This window comes from Hippoglossus stenolepis, chromosome 1 (assembly GCF_022539355.2).
Source record: "Hippoglossus stenolepis isolate QCI-W04-F060 chromosome 1, HSTE1.2, whole genome shotgun sequence".
NCBI classification, from domain to species: domain Eukaryota; kingdom Metazoa; phylum Chordata; class Actinopteri; order Pleuronectiformes; family Pleuronectidae; genus Hippoglossus; species Hippoglossus stenolepis.
In genome coordinates, this window is record NC_061483.1 from 13640828 (window position 1) to 13661512 (window position 20685).

Here is a 20685-nt window from a genome sequence, read left to right on the forward strand (position 1 = left end):
CTCAGCAGCACCATCCACCACAGCGCACCACAGCGCCCCCTGCAGTCCTCCTCTTCCTCACACGCCAGACCCCCCCACTGGTGTAGGACAGTCATTGCTACTTATGGCCTCTAAAGGCCTTCCTACCGTGGCCGATAGGGGTCATCACATGCAAATAGAAAAAAAACACGTGCACATTAAGAAAACGTCTTTTCATAATTTGCAGTGCGTTGAGCTCTGTCGGCCTCTGTACCTTTCTGCAGCAGAAGTAGATCTGTGGGTTTGAAGAAGTTTGAGCTGCTTCCGTGACTCACTGCTTTTTTTTTATTATCAGCCAGTCTCTCAGCAGTTTGTATAAGAAAACCATCCTAGATTGCCTTATCCCATGAATGAAACTCTTCTTTTCAATTATTTTGTCGCCTACAAATCAATGAGCATATGGCAAACTGCAGGTACATCTCTTTAAATAAAATACAGTTCAGTAGTCACACAAATTACACAAATTCCATTCCTTTGAAATGATCAAATGTTACATCAGCACCTGAACGTTAAGCTTCATGAAGGATGATTTATTGCAGATCTGTTGTATTATGTAGACTGCATTAGTTATACCAGGAAGAGTGTATTTCTTCAAAAATTAGTCCAACTAAAAGTTTCAGTATTCTGTTGTTTCTCATATGTGCAAAGCCAGAAATCAGTTTTCTACCTGCACTTGGTGTCTTCTGACTTTTTTATGCATAACGCTGTTTTTGTTGTATAAATGGTGAATGTTTTATTTAATATCTGACTGTGAAAGTCTGTTATTCGGCTATTGTGGTTTTTATTTGAATTATTTTGTTATCACCGGTCATGTGTACCATGACAATTCTTCTTATGGGATCAATAAAGGCTGTCTTGTGTCAAAAAAACCCTAAAAAATACTCTTCTTTTCCCCTGCATAGAATGTGACCCTGTGCATAAGATAAGATTAAATTAAATTAAATTAAATAAACATTTATTAGCCTCACAACAGGGAAATGTGCCATGTTTCAGCAACTAAGAGGAGAGTCAAAATAGAGACATCAGTAAAATAAATAAATAAGTAAACATGTACTAAGAACATCAGCGAAGATCCAGTGAAGCACCTCATTCAATTTAGGAGCATCTGCACTGCTTCATCCCAGTTTGCTATAAACAAGGGGAAATGTAAAATACAAATAATTTGGAAAAAAGTAAACAGAATATATTCACTGTGAGCAGAATATATAACATAAGACATTAAACAATACAAAGGCAGAGATGAAATGACCATTGCGAAGTTAAATGAGTCACCTGAGTGAGTTTATAGTGTAGTCCCAGAATTTGGTGCAGGAAGGAATGACCTGCGATACCTCTCCCTCAGACACTTGGGGTGAATCAGTCTGTCACCGAAGGAGCTTCCCAGTGCTATGACGGTATCCTGCTGGGGGTGGGACTGTTTTTTCATCACAAATGACGGCTTATAGTCATCATTCTCCTCTCTACCTCCACCTTGTCAAGGTGGTATACCAGGACTAAGCTGGCCCTCCTAAGTCGGTCCAGTCTCTTCCTCATGAGTCCTCCAGGACTCCACAGCAAACCATCTGTCCCAACCTAGTGTTGTGCATTTGATCTCATCATTCTGAGGCATATCCACTCTACTTCTAGGTTCAACTGATGCTTGGATGCACTGCAGCTTTCTCCCGCTCCTGTTTGCAGCCCACTCTTATTGCCACTGATGATTCAGTCCCTCACACTCCATCCTGCCAAACAGCACCTGCACCTTGCCTGGACTGAACAACATCTATCTTAGCTATTGTAGATCTGACTGCTGAATCGTCATTTCTCTTATCACAGCTTTAAAAATAACAAGCATTAGATTCTCCAGCAAAACTCTAAAGAAAGAAATAAAAAATAAAAAACATTAACAGATACTGTGCCTTCTCTGATGATGCACAGACAGTCCTCAGCTTAACATGTTTCTGCAACCACATGTAAAAATGTTGGTCTGATATGAACAATTTATCTCATCCTATAGATCTATGCTGACTTTATATTTGCCTTGAATGACTGCTTGTACGCAACAGTGTTCTCTTGCAAAATATTACATCCATGGACGTATTTACCAAAACAAAACCTTTATTTTGACATATTTTATATGGGTATGAATGAATGCACTACATAGGTTGTATTAGGACTTCTTCTATTCAAAAGCTAAAACTGTGTATCTGTATTCTTTATTTCTTTATTTCTTTATTAGGATCCCTATTAGCACAGTCATACAAACTTCAAACTTCAAACAGCTCATCTCATTAGATCGTTCAAGTACATACAGAAGAGAAACAAAATAGTCATTCTTTTATGGATGATAAGCAAAACACAAGATTTTTGATCGTTGATATAATATACTACATATACAATATTTACATCAGGAGCAGGTCCTCTCCACGGAGGGTGCCATGTTTTTTACAGTAGCCCAGACTGGACAATCTAAAAACCTTTTGAGTTTTTATGACACCTGAAGGCCACCACAGGTTCTCTTTCATGTTTGGAAGGGGAGGGTGAGGTGAGGGTCATTCAGCTGTAACATGCAACTTCACCACTTGATTCTACACACTGAACCTTTAACTCTCAACTTCTTTCTGTCTGTGCAATACAAGAGTTCATGTGCAATTTTTTTTGTTTTTACACTCTATGTTCTAGTTTTTATTCCATTAATATTTTTCTATATTTCCTCAAACTTAAGTATTATTGTCCTTGCACTTAGGTATTGCATGTTACTTATTATTGCTTACTGATGCCTATTTTTGACTCTTGCTGCTGTAATATTGTAATTGTGGGACTATTAAAGGATTCTCTTATCCCTATTCAAATCATTGACGGTTAGCTAAACAAGTGTCACACCTCTTTGTGTGTGTTGCATTTAAATTGCCTTGGCAAAAAAAACAAACAAACAAAAACTAAAAACTGCAACTACCATGATGCACTAGTCGCCGCCGGATGTTCGTGTTGCACAAATCTGGCGCTGATCTATCCGGGTACTTCATTCACTGCTTCCTTTCGCGCCGGGTAACCGGAGAGCCGTGCGTCCATGTGCGCAGTGACTGGGAACTGAGAGTCCTCTGAAATATTAAAATCCGAGCCGTAAAACAGAGCGTTCGCCATGGATCCAGAGTCTTTGGTCGAGGCCCTTCGGGGGACGATGGACCCCAACCTGCGGGAGGCCGCGGAGAGGCAGCTGAACGAGGTAAAAGTTGAGGCGAGCCTGTAATGGTGAAGGCAGTTGTGGCGCGGTCTCGGCTCGGGCCTGGGCCGTTCACAACATCAAGATGGTGCGATCACGCAGACGGCGCTCCGCTGCCCGCTACCGTGACCGAGCCGGAGCGGAATTCCGCCACTCGACCCACATAACACCCCCGTGTCTCCCGGCCTCACCCCCAACACCGCCGCGGGGACGATAACACGAATCCAGCCGCGATAAGAAATTACGTCGATTCCAGTAACCGACGTCAGTGTTCGCCTGAGCCAGCTGTGTGGCTAATGCTAAACAAGCTAACCCTTCTTGTCATGCTCAGGAGGTAATTGTTAGCTCGTCACACGCAGCCTCGGCCGGGTTGCGATTAATATAAGAGCTGACACGACACCGTAATAATGTGACCGGTGTCCCGAGAGGTAAACTAAACAGAGGGACCGCGGGGCATGTAGCATTTAGCGTGTCAAATGGAGGTTAGTGATGTGTAGCTCTGTGGCTAACACCAGCTAACGGAGCTACTTGTTGGATGTGCTGCTACATAGCGGCTGCTCACGTGTCACTGTGACAAGCCCCGAAGTGATGAATTTATTTTATATCATTGAGTAAATTAGCACCAACGACCTTTTCAGATCTATTTTTTGCCTCGGTCCCACTTGATATCTGTTTGGTGAGGGAAGTTACTTCGCGAAAAACATCACAAAATGGAGTTTTAAGCTAGCCGACCTCCATGTGAGCACGTTAGCAATGTTGTGTGCTTACAAAGTTGTTGTCTCTCCTCATCCGTCAGTTGTGCTATACTTATATAAATTAATCAAATCAATTAGCTAAACGGTTTAGAAAGAATTTAAATGACAAAGAATAAACTGTAAAAAAAATCACTTTAAAGGAAGTCGTTTATATTTGCCTGTTTACTGCGTGCGAGGGTAGAGTCGCAGATTAAATTAATATTTAGTGTTAATGTTTTACCTTTTTTAAAAGCACACTCATTCCGTTTTATTGGTACTAAGGCAGGAAGGGTGTTGCACAACTTGTCACTGGGCAATAAGGCCAAGAATTATATTAATATGAACATTTTCACATCAGTCGATATCTATAATTATCAAAATAAATGTGTCCTCAGTTTAAAGGCTGATTCTCAGTGGTTTTAATCTCTTTATGGGTCAGAGAATGACAAACACTTAATCAATAGCAAAGCATCTTCTTCTGAGGTAGATCAGTTATGTGTTAGACATCCTTGCTGTGCTTTTACATGCATAAGATATATATATATATATAAAAAACATTTGTTATTACCAGCCCTGACTTGCCAAAGCTGTTCTGTCTTATCACGTAATCCAAGATGGTATCAATCATGTGAAGATCTGTGGGGGCCACATCGTTCTCCTCAACAGGGTCATCATCACTTAGTATGTTCGGTGTTCAACATATAACAACTTTCAGCTTTGTAAATCATGACTACCTGTCTTGGTTATGGTGATTTAAGTGCATCCAGGGCTGAGAATTGTTTTTTTTAATGCCTAGTTTGTGTTACATAAGACACATAGTGTTGCACAGTCCAATCACAATGCCATGCCCAACAGTTTTTACAAAGCAAGGTATCTTATTTTTTATATTCAACTGATAATATGTCAGTCATGGCACATGTTCAGATCCAACCAAACAACCCTTCCTCCATCGTTTGTGGCAGTCTAAGGTGTTTTGATTTCTTTTTGGGGAACTTTCCTTATTTAACTTCATACATGTAAATGTTTGCTCTAAGTAGCACAAATTCAGTTCTTCACATGTCTCTGCTTCAACTTCATTGGATGCTATCATGGGTCTGAGGATTGCAGGGAATTAAGTGTCCACTTTGGATTCAGGAAATGAATTTATTCTTGGCACACAATAAAATACTTTTTAATCTTTGGGTTTGGTGGTGGGTTATCAAGTATTTTCCAAGTGAAGTCAAAAGTAATTGATGGTAATGTCCAAGTGGAGATACCAATCTTTCTTGAATTTGTTTAGTCGAGTCATCAGAATTATGACTCAAGTCTGGCTTGATTCCAGGTCATGTCTACCATTCTGGTTTAGGTAATCCTGTTGAGGCAAAAGCTCAGGCATCACACTGCTGAGCGATAGGGCCCAATGATTTTTTTTTTTGCTTTTTACTTTTGTGTGACGGTCACTAATTTCTTTATCGGATCATCTCCAATCACATCTTGCTCTCCTAAGACTTTCTACTTGAATAGTAACATCGTGCAGGTTTGGCAACCGCAAAATACGATTTTACTAGCAGTGTTAGCTTTAGTATTTCCAGAGAGAAAATTATTAACCGGGGCATATATATAGAAACAATTTATATGATTCGGGCTACAAAGTGCACTAAGAAATTTGAGAAGTTGCCATTTCCACTCAGTAATGTTCTGTTATTTGGTTTTAGTTACTAGTCAGTTACTTTCACAGTTTGCATCAGAACCTCTACATCGGTCAGAGGATGAGGCGGGGCTCACGATCCCTGGGTGTCCTGCCCCTCAGCAAGCTTCCAGATGCTCAGCCAATCAGAAGAAATTGGGCCCTTAAGGAGGCTTCAGGAGGCCTGGGCTAATATTCACCATTACAGTTAAGAGGCTTGACCGAGGGACTGCATCACAGGAAGTGTGCGATACACAAGAACCCTTTTCGAACTGTGAATCATGCAAAGCTACTCTAGTAGAGTCCCAGAATAAAAATATAGGGTTGGAATTGAGCATATTGCCACCAACAAATGCATCGTTAGTGGTGGTTCACTTGAATGGCTGGGAGAGCGTTCACACACGGGTGGCTGGAGTTGTATTTTACTTTCTGGAGGTGGATGAAGTAAATCGGCATTGTTTTAAATACAGTTTAGTCATATCTCAGACTCTGTTACGTGAAAAATGGTAAATAAGATTCAACAAAATGCTTAAATCATTATATGAACCTAAAAAAGTGCTTCATTGGCACTGCAGCCTGGCACAAGGCACAAACGAATGACATACGGTGATATCCCTACAAAACAAACTGCTCAGTAGATCTCATGTCACTTTACACCTTAAAATTTCAAAGGCAAAAACTAAATGCAGCTTTCTTTCAGGAAAAGAAAATGTTTTTTATCTGTCATCCCTTAATCTTATTTTGGTCAGAAAATTGAATGTCATGCCACAGTATTGGCCAAAATGACTTGCACTATTGTGGATCACAGCTGGATAATTTGATCATTGTTTTTTTTATGATATTTGACCTTATAAACAACTCTCAATGTGGTTGTTTTTCTCTGATAACTCAAAGTTTGAGTTGTAATGAAAAATTCCACTAAAGGATAATAGATTCCATGGGGTTTTTGTAAACATGATGTAAAAATGTCAATAATTCCCAAAATATTTCTGAATTTTAAAAAGGCGTTGTCTGTTTGTCAGATGCCTAGCAGCAGTTTGAATACTAGACATTGTGTACTTAGTTTGTCAAAATGCAACTTCCTTCCATAATGCCTTAGATAAATGTTCTAAGCTGCATACATTTAAGTGCAACAAAAACAACTAGAAGTATGTTTCATGCATATTAGTATCAACATTTCTCATTAGTGTTTGTAACCGGATTACATTAAGCTCTTTTTAATTCTGATTTACAGGGTCACACCCAGGTGAACTTTGTGTCCACTCTGCTGCGGGTCACCATGTCTGATCAGCTGGATTTGCCTGTCAGGCAAGCAGGTGAGTCTCTACTCCTGTCATGTAAAAACAGTTTTCACCCTCTGTTAACGGTGATATGAAATATAACTAGATGAAACACATTTGTGTATTAATGTCAGGTTCTCTTTTATAAGAAACACTTGACATAAAGAGTCAGTTCCTTCTTTCTGCTGGAATGGGACCAGCACGTCTTCTCAATGAACTGATTTGTCTAATCAGATTTGGGTGAAGGAGGTATTTAAAAGCTGAGGTGGAGGATGCCAACAGGTGCGGGATGTGCCCTAATACATACAGGTTATACCAAGAAGGCAGAAAGTAGAAATATTCTCCCAAACTACCTAAAAGGCGAAAGCACTGGATGGCATAACAAATTTAACACATTTATCATTGGGATAAAAGTAAAAATCTATTGTTTTCTCCACCTAGTCTGCTCAGAGCAATATTTTACTATAATTCTTTAATACAACCCTCTCAAACCTGCAAAACAACACTTGTACTAGTATCACATTCTAATTCTCATTTCCTATGCTCAGTGTTGCTGTTTTGTGTCTTGATAGGTCACGTTATTCAGTCCAAGTCTCCTCCTCCTCCCTCTGAATCTACTGTGACTTGCTGCTTTTTTGTGCATCTGACTCCTATTTTGTCAAACTGCATTAGTTGAGAAATGGACTTGATATTTGCCATGACCCCAAGCAAAACAGGTCACTTATATAATTGTTTCAGAAAAGATAATTTAGTGATGATGACATGATTCACACTTCTGTTTTTGTGAGGCCGAAGTGCAGGGGACACATGAAGTTGGTTAAATATAGCCTGTGTTGCTTTAAACAAAAATGCCTCTCTGTGTGGAATTTGTGTCGATAGAAGGGGGAAAAATTAATGGTCTGAGTTACAAACTTGAACAAAGTTGTTCCAAAAATGTGTGCAGAGAGGATCTGAATCATTGCGTCCACCTCCCTAGTACTAATAACTGTACGAGTAAATTAAGCTGTTCTAGAGCTGGGTGCTTTAGTGCAATAAATACTTTTCCAGCTGTAGGAAGAATGTCTGACGGTGTTCAGAGTAGAATTGAGGACCAGCTCCTGAGGACGGCCCAGAAGCTGTCAGAATAAGGTCACAAGTGAAGTATGTACATTGTCTACATTTACTGTATTAGTCAATCTCTTAGGCTGGGCTCATTTAGCTTCTATCTCTAAGTGTGTCCATGTGATGGCAGAAAATAAATGTAACCTTAAACTCGGCAAACAAAACACAAAGAATTCTGCAAAGAGCAGTGCTACCAGAACTGTTCATTTTATGTTTTTGTCATTAAACCTCGTAGTTGAGGTTCCAATGTGTTGCCAGGTGGACTTTAAATCTTAAAATTCATATTGTCACAGCTTTGCACAAAATTAGGACGTCTCACTGGTCTGGACCAAATGTCCAACTCTGTCGATCCAGAGGAGGTATAGCCTGGTGATTATTGATAATAAACAATTTCCCTTCAGGGACTTTATCTAGGAATTATCCATCTTATCTGTTGAAGATTCAATTTCTCCCTGTAGATATTTCAAAGGTTTTTGTTGACCCACAATACGTCATTTTTAAAACACAGATTGAGGTAATTTAAAATGGTTAATCTGTGGCTTCATCAGTGAGCACAGTTTACATCTGTTCCTGCTTCTGGACTTGAGCCGCAGTTAAGTTAAAATCTTGAGGCTTTTGGTTAACAGCTAATAAAAAACAAAACAATTAAAGCCTCTAATACCGACACTAAAGTATGTAGTTTACCATGTTTATGCCAATTTTATGTCATGTATATTATGTTTACAGTCATTTCATTTAGTGAGATAGATTTTCAACAAATAATTTCCCTCCTGTCCATGAATTTAAAGGGCAGGTTCTCAGTGGATTTCCATTGTTGGGACGTCAGTGTAGTTTGGTGGTATTAGGTGGAGGGGAGGTGGTTTAATGCTCTGTCAGCAATGATAGGCTGGATTAAAATCGCCTCGCCAGCGGTGTGGACATTTGTGTCAGCAGTCTGACGTCTGCTTCCCAGCCCTCACTCTTCCACTCCCTCCGATGCCTCGCCCTGCGAAGCCACACAACTCAGAGTGGGGCCCCACATTGTGCATGTGATCCCAGTTGACACTCTGGTGCCACATTCAAATCTACTGAACTGCAGATGGAAAAATGTGTTCCTCCAGTTTAGGCTGAATTCACACGCTACTGTGTCGTAACGCAGTCATAATGATGTAAATGCCGTCAATGTGATGGTAGAAATTTGGTTGTGCACCAACAGAGTTTAGAGAGCTTAATGGGGAGAGCAATGTTTTTAATGGGCAGCTAAGTACAGGGGGAAGGGAGTATTTTTGATCTATCGCACTTAAAACTAATGATAAATACATAAATTAAATAGTTTCAAATGTTTCAAATATCTGGTTTAGAGAATGCTTTGCCAAAGTTGACCACATCAAGTTTGGTTTGTGCTCTGAACATGCCATTAAAAGGCTGACTCTTGTGGTTATTTTTTTTTCTGTCTCTCTAGGTGTGATTTACCTTAAGAACATGATAACCCAGCACTGGAGTGACGGAGAAGGTTCAGCCACAGAGCCACCTGTCAATAACATCCCTGACGAGGACAGGCAGTTCATTCGAGACAGCATCGTGGAGGCCATCATCCACTCCCCAGAGCGCATCAGGTAAACGCTCACCTTGTAGACTGAGTAGAGCGAGAGGAGGTCAGGAGATTTTATTGTCCATCAATGTTCCCTCCTGATCCCCTTTTTCATCCTTCCCTTTTGAACTCGTCAGGGTCCAGTTGACAACATGTATCCACCACATGATCAAGCACGACTACCCCGGCAAGTGGACGGCCATCGTGGACAAGATCGGCTTCTACCTGCAGTCAGACAACAGTGCAGGGTGGCTGGGCATCTTGCTCTGCCTTTACCAGCTTGTCAAAAACTACGAGTACGGCATTTCTCATTCTTAATTTCACATTGCATCGTTGGCACATGACATTTGGTTAATGTTGTTCTCCTGTGGCTAATGTGTGAAACAGATATAAGAAACCAGAGGAGCGTCAGCCTCTCGTAGCCGCCATGCACATCTTCATGCCCATGCTGAAAGAACGTTTTATCCAGCTGCTCCCAGACCACTCCAGTGACTCTGTCCTCATACAGAAGCAGATCTTCAAGATCCTCTATGCCCTCTTCCAGGTAACGTCACAACACCGCACACCTTCTTCTCAGCTCGGGACCACAAACTGCTCTTAAGGTTTTCATAAGGTCATGGTAAGGTCGAGACCTTGCCATGACCTTACGAGAAAGTTGAGCACAGCCCCAGCTGAAAAAGTCTAACTACAGTTGAAATAAACCTGCTTTGTTCATTGAAATCTCTCTTTATTCATAATGTCCACCTGTAGGCATAATCAGTATGATTTGGGATTTTATATAACAGTGACTTGGTTTGTCTCCTCAGTACAATCTTCCCCTGGAACTCATCAACAGACAAAACCTGACAGAATGGATGGAGATCCTGAAGACAGTAGTTGATAGAGACGTTCCTCCGGTAAGGAGACAATTTGAATTCATTCCACACTAATAGTATTCATCACTCCTGACACATTGTTCGGCTTCTGAGATGCACACATTAAATTCTTCCGCGTGCTGACGTGGTCCTTGGTCTGTACAGGAAACAATGCAGATAGATGAAGATGAGCGGCCTGAGCTGCCATGGTGGAAGTGTAAGAAGTGGGCCCTTCACATCTTGGCTCGCCTTTTCGAGAGGTAATCGTCTAACGATTCTTAGCTTTTTTTTTTAAATAATTCCTGCTAATGTTTCAACAATAAGATTAACTTTACTGAATCCTGCATTCAGGTATGGAAGCCCAGGCAACACAACCAAAGAGTACGCAGAGTTTGCTGAACTTTTCCTCAAGGAATATGCAGTTCCTGCACAACAGGTGAGTACTTCAAAAGATGTCATGTCAGCTGCACCTGCTCTACAGTCTGACTGAACTGTGTATTTTGAATGCACATAGTGAATTTCTTTATGCGTTTGTCTACTAGGTGCTGCTGAAAGTCTTATACCAGTATAAGGAAAAGCAATGTGTGGCTCCCAGAGTACTCCAACAGACACTCAACTATATCAACCAGGGCATAGCACACGCTCTGACCTGGAAAAACCTCAAACCACACATCCAGGTAATAAAGCATGTTCAATATCCAGGAAGTGTGTCACAATTCTGTAAATGAAAAGTCTAGCATGTTAGTTGTGCAGAAACAATTTGTTCAAGTGATTGGTGGTGCTTTACCATAATTCTTCTGCAATGACTGTTTGTACAGGTTCAACCAACAATTGATCAGTTCAAGAACGTTGGACGAAAGAACACATTAAAAACAAATAGTCTCAAGCGAGGTGCCTGGCATCCACTTTGTCCGCACCACTTCCTGTTTGTGACTTCTTAATTTTGTTTTTCAGGGCATCATCCAGGATGTGGTTTTCCCACTCATGTGTTACACAGATAGTGATGAGGAACTGTGGCAGGAGGATCCATACGAGTACATCCGCATGAAGTTTGGTAAGCAGAGAAAGTCAGTGCCTGTAAACCAAAAGGAATTCTGTTCATCAGTGAGAACTAACAATTACTCTCAATCTCTGCTGTCCCCTTTAGATGTCTTTGAGGACTTCATCTCCCCAACGACAGCAGCCCAGACGCTCCTGTTCACTGCCTGCAACAAGAGGAAAGAGGTGAGCTGAAATAAGTTGGTAAGAGACATTTCCCTCAATCTAATGAAGGCTGAAGATTAATCAAATTTTTTAATTGTCTCTGTTTAGGTGCTGCAAAAGACTATGGGCTTCTGCTACCAGATCCTCACTGATCCCGCCTCTGACCCCAGGAAAAAGGATGGTGCCCTCCATATGATAGGCTCCTTGGCTGAAATCCTGCTGAAGGTAACCAGCTCTCAAAAGACTCATTTACACTTTCCCAGTTTCTCTATGTTACACATTCTTGCTGAGCGAAGCTGTTGAGCATTTGTAACGTATTGCAGCAAACAGGACTTTCATCGCACACTGCCCTTTATTGTGTCAACCCTCGTGAGCATTCATTCGTAAATAATGGTCAAAGTGTCGAAAGAGATGATTGTGCAGAAGTTGGTTGAGCTGTGGGCTATTGGAGATGATGAAAACGAGTTTGCCTACTTAGGTGTGGCTCGACAGGTTGTTTCATATTTGATATCTATTAACCAAAGATTCAAGTGCTGATGCTGTGAAGTTGTCAAGCTGATGTGCCCGAATTTGAATTGAACAGCATCTTTCTAGAAAGGATCAAACATGCAATAGATGGACTTTCTGTAAAAGATGAAAATGCTAAACGTATGGGGTAAATGATGTAGAGTGTGTTTGACTGTCTTGTGAAATTTGACTGTTTTATTTCTTTCACACAGAAAAAAATATATAAAGACCAGATGGAGTTCATGCTCCAGAATCATGTCTTCCCCCTGTTTCGCAATGAACTGGGCTACATGAGAGCCAGAGTAAGTACAATTTCCCAACAGGCAGAATAAAGTGGCTTTAAATTAACACAAACTTGTAATATTAGCTTTTATCTTTAGTTTATGGTCTTTAATTTGTCCTGCCACATTTTCTCAACCCGTCTGTTTTCACAGGCCTGCTGGGTGCTCCATTACTTCTGTGAGGTGAAGTTCAAAAGTGACCAGAACCTGCAGACGGCTCTGGAGTTGACCCGTCTCTGTCTAATCAATGACAACGAGATGCCGGTCAAGGTGGAGGCGGCTATTGCGCTGCAGGTCCTCATCAGCAACCAGGAGAAAGGTGAGAAAGTACAGTCATACAGCTCATCATTTTTTACTTGCACTACATACAACGATTTTCCTTTTTTATAGAGTGTAATCCAGTAGAAGTTTAGATAATAAATGTCCGACTAAACCCATGGATTGTTTTCTTCAGCCAAAGAATACATCGTCCCCTTCATCCGGCCAGTGATGCAGGCACTCCTGCACATTGTCAGGGAGACGGAGAACGATGATCTCACCAATGTCATACAGAAGATGATCTGTGAATACAGTGAGGAGGTCACTCCAATTGCAGTGGAGATGACACAGCACTTGGTGAGTACAATCATTATACACTCGCCAAGCACTTTATTAGGAACACCGTACACACTCTGTTTCGGGGGGAAAATGTGATGCCAGTGACTTTGACTGTGGCACTTGGTGCCGGATGGACTGGTTGATTTATTTCTGAAACTACTGATCTTCTTGGATTTTCACACACTGGAGTCTCAAGGTTTTATTCAGAAAAAAAATCCCGTGAGGAGTTGCATTTTTGCAGACAGCAATACCTTGTTTATTAGTGAGGTCTGAGGAGAAAGGACAGACTTGTTGGAGCTGACACAAGATACGGTAACTTGTGTAACCTCACTTTACAATTGGGATGAGCAGAAACGCATCTCAGAATGAACATGTTAAACCTTGAGATGGATGACGACAGCAGACGATGAGATCTGGTTTCACTCCTCTCAGCCAAGAACAGAAATCTGAGCCTTCTGTTGGCACAGACTCTCAAACACTGAACAGTTGAAGACATGAAAACGTAACCTGGACTGATATCTGGATTTCTGCAGCATGAATCCATGCACCCAACCTGCGTTGTACCAAACAATCATGGTTTGAATGCTACAGTCTGAGCATTGATTCTGACCAGGTGTATCCATGTATGGCCACAATTTACCATCTTCTAATGGAGACTAACGGCATAATAATGCACCATGTCACTAAGCAGAAGTTGTCTGAAACTTGATAGAACGAGAGATAGGCTGCATGTTTGTGTAGCTGACAAAGGGAGGCCTCAATACTGAGTTGCCAATTAAACATGGCTGTTTTGAACGAGAACTGCAATCCTAGGATAAAATATCTAAAAGTCTGAGTTTGAGAATGTTTTGTCCTACTTACAAGACTGAGTACAGTCAGCAGAAATGAGTCACTCCATGACTAATCCAAACAATCACACAAATGGTTAGGGTTAATGTTGTTAATGTTGAAATATCATGATATTAATACAATCCAGAGACGCAATCGTAATATTCTCTGTTCACTCTTCGACAGGCAATGACGTTCAACCAGGTGATTCAGACAGGGCCTGATGAGGAAGGAGGAGATGACAAGGCAGTGACCGCTATGGGCATCCTCAACACCATTGACACATTGCTAAGTGTGGTGGAAGACCATAAAGAGGTTAGCATCACAGTTGCTAAGCATGCTGCCCACACACACACACTCTTTCTCTCACTCTTCTGGCTGAAAGCTCATCTCGGTGCCACTTCCTCTGCAGAAGCAGCTCTGGTCTGTTGTAGTGTTCTTGCAACACACTCGAGCCACCCACTAACTGCCGGGAACACTCTCTGTTCTCTCCATGTCCAATGACTCAATGATGCTGAAGCAGGCACTAGAAATAGTCCTGGAGCACCCTGCCACCATGTCTGCTGAAACATGGGACTGCTGATACTGGAAGCCAAGAATTCGATTTGCTTTGCACTGATGACTTTCCATTGTAATACAGGTTTCAGCCATCTTTGTTCCTCACATTATTACAAAGAACTGGAATTACTCCCAATCTGTTTTTATCGGGTGAAACCACAGGACTGATCCACACCTTAACACTGATTAACATTGATTTTAGTAACCAGGATGGATGACGAATGGAATCAGTCAGAATTAAAAATATTCTATCCTGAAATGACAAATTTTTATCATTTAGTTATATAAAGTTAGAATATTTTAAGTATTCCGTTGAAATATCCTTTTAACGCTTGGATAAAATGTTCTTTTTTCTGAAACATTTAAGATTTTTCTTGTACTTTATTTCTAATAAGTGCTCCACAAACACAAGACTGTCACAATCTAAGCAATGTGTGCCCAAATGTTTCATTTACTACATGTGTGTCAATCAAGTGCCTGGTATTGGAAGATGCATATTATTATTATTCACAACATGCTGTTGCTCAAAGATGAAACTATGTACAACTTTATCTCAAATAATGATTGAAATCCTCATTTCATTTTAATCCCTGTGTTCTTTCAGATCACCCAGCAACTAGAGGGCATCTGCCTGCAGGTGATTGGGACTGTGCTGCAGCAACATGTACTGGGTAAGCAGGACTGGTTCCACTGGTTTTTCCACATTCTACCTGCATGTGACACTAAAGCTCTCTCTGTCTACCTGTATTAGACGAGACAATCAATAACCAACTATATTTACCCAGTGACTCACTTCTGTGTTTGTTCTTTTCTCAGAGTTTTATGAGGAGATCCTGTCCTTGGCTCACAGCCTGACTTGCCAGCAGGTGTCGCCACAGATGTGGCAGCTCCTTCCACTGGTGTACGAAGTCTTCCAGCAGGATGGATTTGACTACTTCACAGGTACTGGCGCAGGAGCTGTTTTGTTTTTGGCAGCCACACAACCTCCATGTTTTTCTGTGAGGGAATAATTACTGTTTCTGTTTTAGATATGATGCCACTCCTTCACAACTATGTCACAGTTGACACAGACACCCTCCTATCTGACACCAAATACCTGGAGATCATCTACAGCATGTGCAAGAAGGTAAAGTGCAGCAGTAGTGAACACATAGTGTAAGAGATATAACACTGCCTGTCAGATAATTTGTTGTGAGGCTTACCTTTGCTTGTCACTTCACACAGGTCCTGACAGGTGACCCAGGTGAGGATCCAGAGTGCCATGCTGCAAAGCTGTTGGAAGTGATCATTCTGCAGTGCAAAGGTCGTGGCATTGATCAGGTCAGTGTCTAATGAAGATAATCCCATTTATAGCTCAGAGTACTGAACTGGTGAGATAATTACACACGCTCTAAACATGCGTCTGCAGAATGTACAACATCCATTTGGCTACGAGTTTAAAGTAGTGTCTTTTGTATGTAAATTGAATACAAGTTTGTTGTTTTTTTTTTTTTTAAAGGAATAACTTGTTGTTGCAGGTTGTTCCCTTGTTTGTGGCTGCTTCACTGGAGCGTTTGACGCGGGAGGTGAAAACCAGCGAGCTGAGGACCATGTGCCTGCAGGTGGCCATCGCAGCACTTTACTACAGCCCCCCTCTTCTCCTCAACACCCTGGAGAACCTGCGCTTTCCCAACAACACTGAGCCAATCACTAACCACTTCATAACCCAGTGGCTCAAAGATGTCGACTGCTTCCTTGGGTGAGACAGCTGTATTAACCTGTTAAATATTAACCTTCCTTAGTGTCAGGACAAAGGTCTTAGGCCTCATTCCAATAGGAGACAAATTATCTCGCTTACAAAACTATTGTCATCCTCATCAGCAATTTAACGGCTGGTATTCTGGGAAGCCCTATTAAATCCTGCTCTTCCACGTTTTCCTCTCACAGCCTCCATGACAGGAAGATGTGCATTCTCGGACTTTGTGCCCTCATCGACCTCGACCACAGACCTCAGGCTATCAACCAGGTGGCGGGTCAGCTTCTTCCAGCAGCCATCCTACTGTTCAGTGGCCTCAAGAGGGCATATGCCTGTCGAGCAGAGCATGAGAATGACGAGGACGATGATGATGAAAATGGGGAGGAAGAGGACGACAATGGTAAGGCCCATATATTTTTATTCAGTGTTGCGTCACGCATATCTGCAAGGTGAGTGAAGGTGTTAACACGACTCTCTGAATGACTGCAGCTGAGCTGGGCAGTGACGAAGACGACATTGACGAGGAGGGCCAGGAGTACCTGGAGATGCTGGCGAAGCAGGCGGGAGAGGACGGAGACGATGAAGACTGGGAGGAGGATGATGCGGAGGAGACGGCACTTGAAGGCTACAATACAGCTGTAGATGATGAAGACAACTTGGTGGACGAGTATCAGATCTTCAAAGCCATACTACAGAGTAAGGCAACCAGGACGTGTTTATTGAAAGCTTGTGCGACTCAGTTTGTGTCCATGTTGTACATCAATCACTAATCTGCCTTTTGTGATGCAGATATCCAGAGCCGTGACCCAGCGTGGTACCAGGCACTAACACAAGCCCTTGATGAGGAGCAGGGCAAACAGCTTCAGGACATTGGCACACTCGCAGATCAGAGACGGGCAGCACATGGTGAGCACCAGCTGAGACGCTTCCTCAAATTACCAATGAAAACCTGACGCGGTTTTTCTGTCTGACACAATAAAGCAACTTTTTACATGCTACCATTTCTTGTTTTTTGTTATTGATAGGGACTCTCCGTTTACAAAATTATCTTTAATGACTTTTCATCCATATACTGACCTGGAATAAGCGCAGCACTACAATATTCATAGCCTCTACCATAGACTGGATACAAAGACGACACGATGGCTCACAAAATTGTAGTTAAAGCATCTAAATCGCTGGCTTCACTGTTTGATCTAAACCCTGCCTCCGTTTTCACGAATGTGACATGGATGAAACAAACGAAAGTCGAAATACACATATTTTTCTCAAAAATGGCTTCTGTCATTGTATGTAGTTCGTATCACACTGATGTATGTTACACTGTCCATGTCTCTGGTAACTTTGGTTTTAATAAGTTAGTGTGAAACGTCATGATTGATCAAGCGCATTTGTTGGTGGAACCTCGCTACAGTGGCTCCGTCGTCCGTCACTACTGCGTAGACTCCGGCTCCAAATGTGCAAGATGGCAGCGTTCGTATCCAGGATATTTTGGCTTCATTTCTGAATAGTGGGAGGAAGTGAAGACGCGTCGTCCATCTTTATATTCAGTCTATGGTCTCTACTGAATCAAGTTTGTTAAACATAATACTTTATATTCATTATTATGAATTTTATTGTAATCATAATTCAATAAAAAAAGCCAATATACTGGATCATTCTGCTTGTTTGACCTGAAAATGTTAGAGAAAGCCTTCATCACCTGAGCTAAGGGTGAAGAAATGAAAAGCATGAACTATATTTTAGGGCTTCGCTATTTTATACAGATATTCAATGACTTGTCTTCAGGGAGTTTAACAGGATAAAAACATTCACAAACCATATCTCCTGTGGTATCCACTGGACAATTATGAAAAGAGGAAAACAAATCTTTGCTAATGAAATCAGTCTTTAACCAGCTGGCTGTTAAAATGATAAAATGAAAATGTAAAAATATGTTTAGGAGGTGTTCAAGCACAAGCTGTGTAGTATATGAACAGTGAGAAAGATAACTGTCTGTTTGTGATGTTAAAAGTTCTTTTGCTTATCGTCTAATTTCAGAATCCAAGATGATCGAGAAACACGGCGGGTACAAGTTCACGGCGCCAGTGGTGCCATCTACATTCAACTTTGGAGGCACTGCTCCAGGAATGAATTGAGTCATCCGTTCTACTTTTTATTACTCTGTGACTGATTGTAGTGAAGTGAAAAAAAGCTTGTGTTGTTCCCTTAAGTAGTGGTTCCAGAACTGGTTCTTCTCAGTCATTCTTCAATCTGTCAAATGGGGAAATAGCACCAGAAGATGTGGGAAAGCAACCAAAATGCAACCAATGGCTGGGGAAAACAAACCAAGAACTTGAGCACGATGCAAGAGAAGAAGCTCTAAACAACGTTGTCTTCTGGAGCCCAGTGTGGAAGGGATGTCACGACGGCAACTCTTTTTTTGTTTTTTTTCCCACTTAAACAAAATTGGGGGATTAACAGTTTAGAAATTGATAATGGGACTTAATATTTCATTATCACTGTTGTGGCCATACGGCCGTGATAAGATTATACCTCTGGTAGTGGTGATATCTACGTTATTTTCTGCATAAACACTCATGTTTATGTACATACAAGCCAAGGTTATTGATTTTTCAGGTAGCCTTGAAAAACAACCAGAGGCATTTGTAAGGTGTCAGCAGCTGTATTCATATGTAGCATATTGGATACTTCTTAGCACTATGTGATGCCTGATCTCTGTAAATTAATGACTAGCACTTTCATATTGTTCAGGTCTCCTAGCCTTCTGTATCAGACTGCAAATTTTTTTAATTGAAGACTATTTAAAATGAAAACAGCTGTAACTTTGTTACCCAGCAAGCGACTTCTGTAATGGCTGGTTGTCACGCATCTGGTTACAGAGTGGATCAGTGGGCAACTCGGAAACATTGATTCAAGGGAAAAAAAAGAGAATGCTCTTGGTGTTCGGTATGGCTACAGGATGTGTTTGTGAGCACTGAAAGTACAATTGGATACATCATGTGAAGCATGTACAATTGGACTAATCGTGAAGGTCTCAAGCTTTTGGTTGGTGTATGGATGACCCATCTATATATACAACAACATATTAAAAAAAGCTAAGGGAATTCATGACCGTGTGTGTTTCCTTATACATGCACATTTCTGTCCACCAGAGGGCACTGCTCTCCTGTGATCACAGAATCACCACATGTGTACTCATCAGTTCATACAGCCCTGGTTTGAAACACTGCCCCCTACAGAGTCTCCGTAACTAAGACAGTGGCCTGAAACCTGTGGAATCCAATAAGTGAGACATGAATGATGCTGCAGCATAAAGCAGTTTGTAATCCAGTCTTAATTATGGACTTAGACTCTAGGGGGGGCTCCAGGATTAACTGAAAATGTATCTTCATTCATTATTACTTTTTATACTAAAATATACTTTAATTCAAGTGTTCAGATTAGCACACACGAGCAAGGTTTGTAATGTGCATATTAAATCTTGAGGACCTTTTCAGCCAAATAAATGTTTCTGTTGTGCCTCAAGTATTTGGCCATTGTATTCACAGGTATGGGTGTGCACACTATTTAGTTAGCGCCCATCAAACACTGCTGGCTGTGCGCACAAAGGAATACACTTGTTTAATAAATGTGTATCTCCCCCCCCTGCACCTTTTTGCTATAGGAAAGAATTCACTGTCCTAGATGAAATGTGAAATATTCACAAAATCAAACCCTTGATGGTTAATCACCATCTGAGCTGTATTTTTCAGTATTTTTCAGGTGTCTTTAACGACTGTCATCATAACCAGTCTGACAGTGTTAAATACAACAACAGAGGAAACTGTATCTGCTCCGTCTCTTTACCCTCTTTCTCCCTTTTTGCTCCTCTCTCCATCTCCTCTCCCCAGTTTCTGTCCTTTCAACCTAACTGGTCGAGTCCGATGCCAGAGTCTCCACCACTGTGTAAAGTGCCTAAAGATAATGTGTGTTGTGATTTGGCACTATCCAAATAAAACTGGATTGAATTGATCCCAATCATTGCAGCTCTGCTAATTTTAACTATACTGTTTCTAACTAAACATATCAAATAGATAAGGTGGAGAACGTAAAATACTCTTCAAAGCAAGTGGGTTTCTATATGGTTATCAACGAATGCACTTGGAATATCAATGGTAAAAGTATTTATTTGGCACACTGGTTTATTTTAGACTATTACTGTATAATTATTGATGAATTAAACTGTAAGCATCTTGAATGTACCTGATCAGATTGGAACTAATTTAACCAATGTATAACAATTCTGTTTTTGTTTTATTTTTATTGTAAATGGAACATTTGGAGTGTTGGACCAACGATGTGAAACTTAAACCAAGACGGGTATTTTTAAAACTGTTTTCCTGACACGCACTAAATAATCAAATGGAATGATGAAAACTTAAAATATCTTATTAGTGCCCAAATTTTAAATCAGAAAAGGTAGAGTATAAAGTTTGGGGCTAACATCTCATGTTCATTAACAGCCAGCACGAGTACTTGAGTTTTATAACATGGAGGATGGTTTATTGG

General features: G+C 41.0%; 1 protein-coding gene across 1 annotated transcript; it reads left to right on the forward strand.

The window, feature by feature from the left end:
- Window positions 1-3017: 3017 nt before the first annotated feature.
- Window positions 3018-20148, forward strand: ipo7 (importin 7). Its single transcript, XM_035181665.2, has 25 exons — window positions 3018-3223; window positions 6855-6936; window positions 9443-9596; window positions 9709-9867; window positions 9959-10115; window positions 10378-10467; window positions 10591-10685; window positions 10777-10861; window positions 10968-11102; window positions 11380-11479; window positions 11573-11649; window positions 11737-11853; window positions 12348-12437; window positions 12570-12735; window positions 12871-13031; window positions 14028-14156; window positions 15004-15070; window positions 15216-15341; window positions 15428-15525; window positions 15624-15719; window positions 15917-16137; window positions 16326-16534; window positions 16624-16830; window positions 16924-17040; window positions 18175-20148. Exons 1-25 carry the CDS (start codon window positions 3140-3142, stop codon window positions 18270-18272), a joined length of 3120 nt encoding a protein of 1039 aa, XP_035037556.2. The 5' UTR covers window positions 3018-3139; the 3' UTR covers window positions 18273-20148.
- The last annotated feature ends 537 nt before the right edge of the window (window positions 20149-20685 follow it).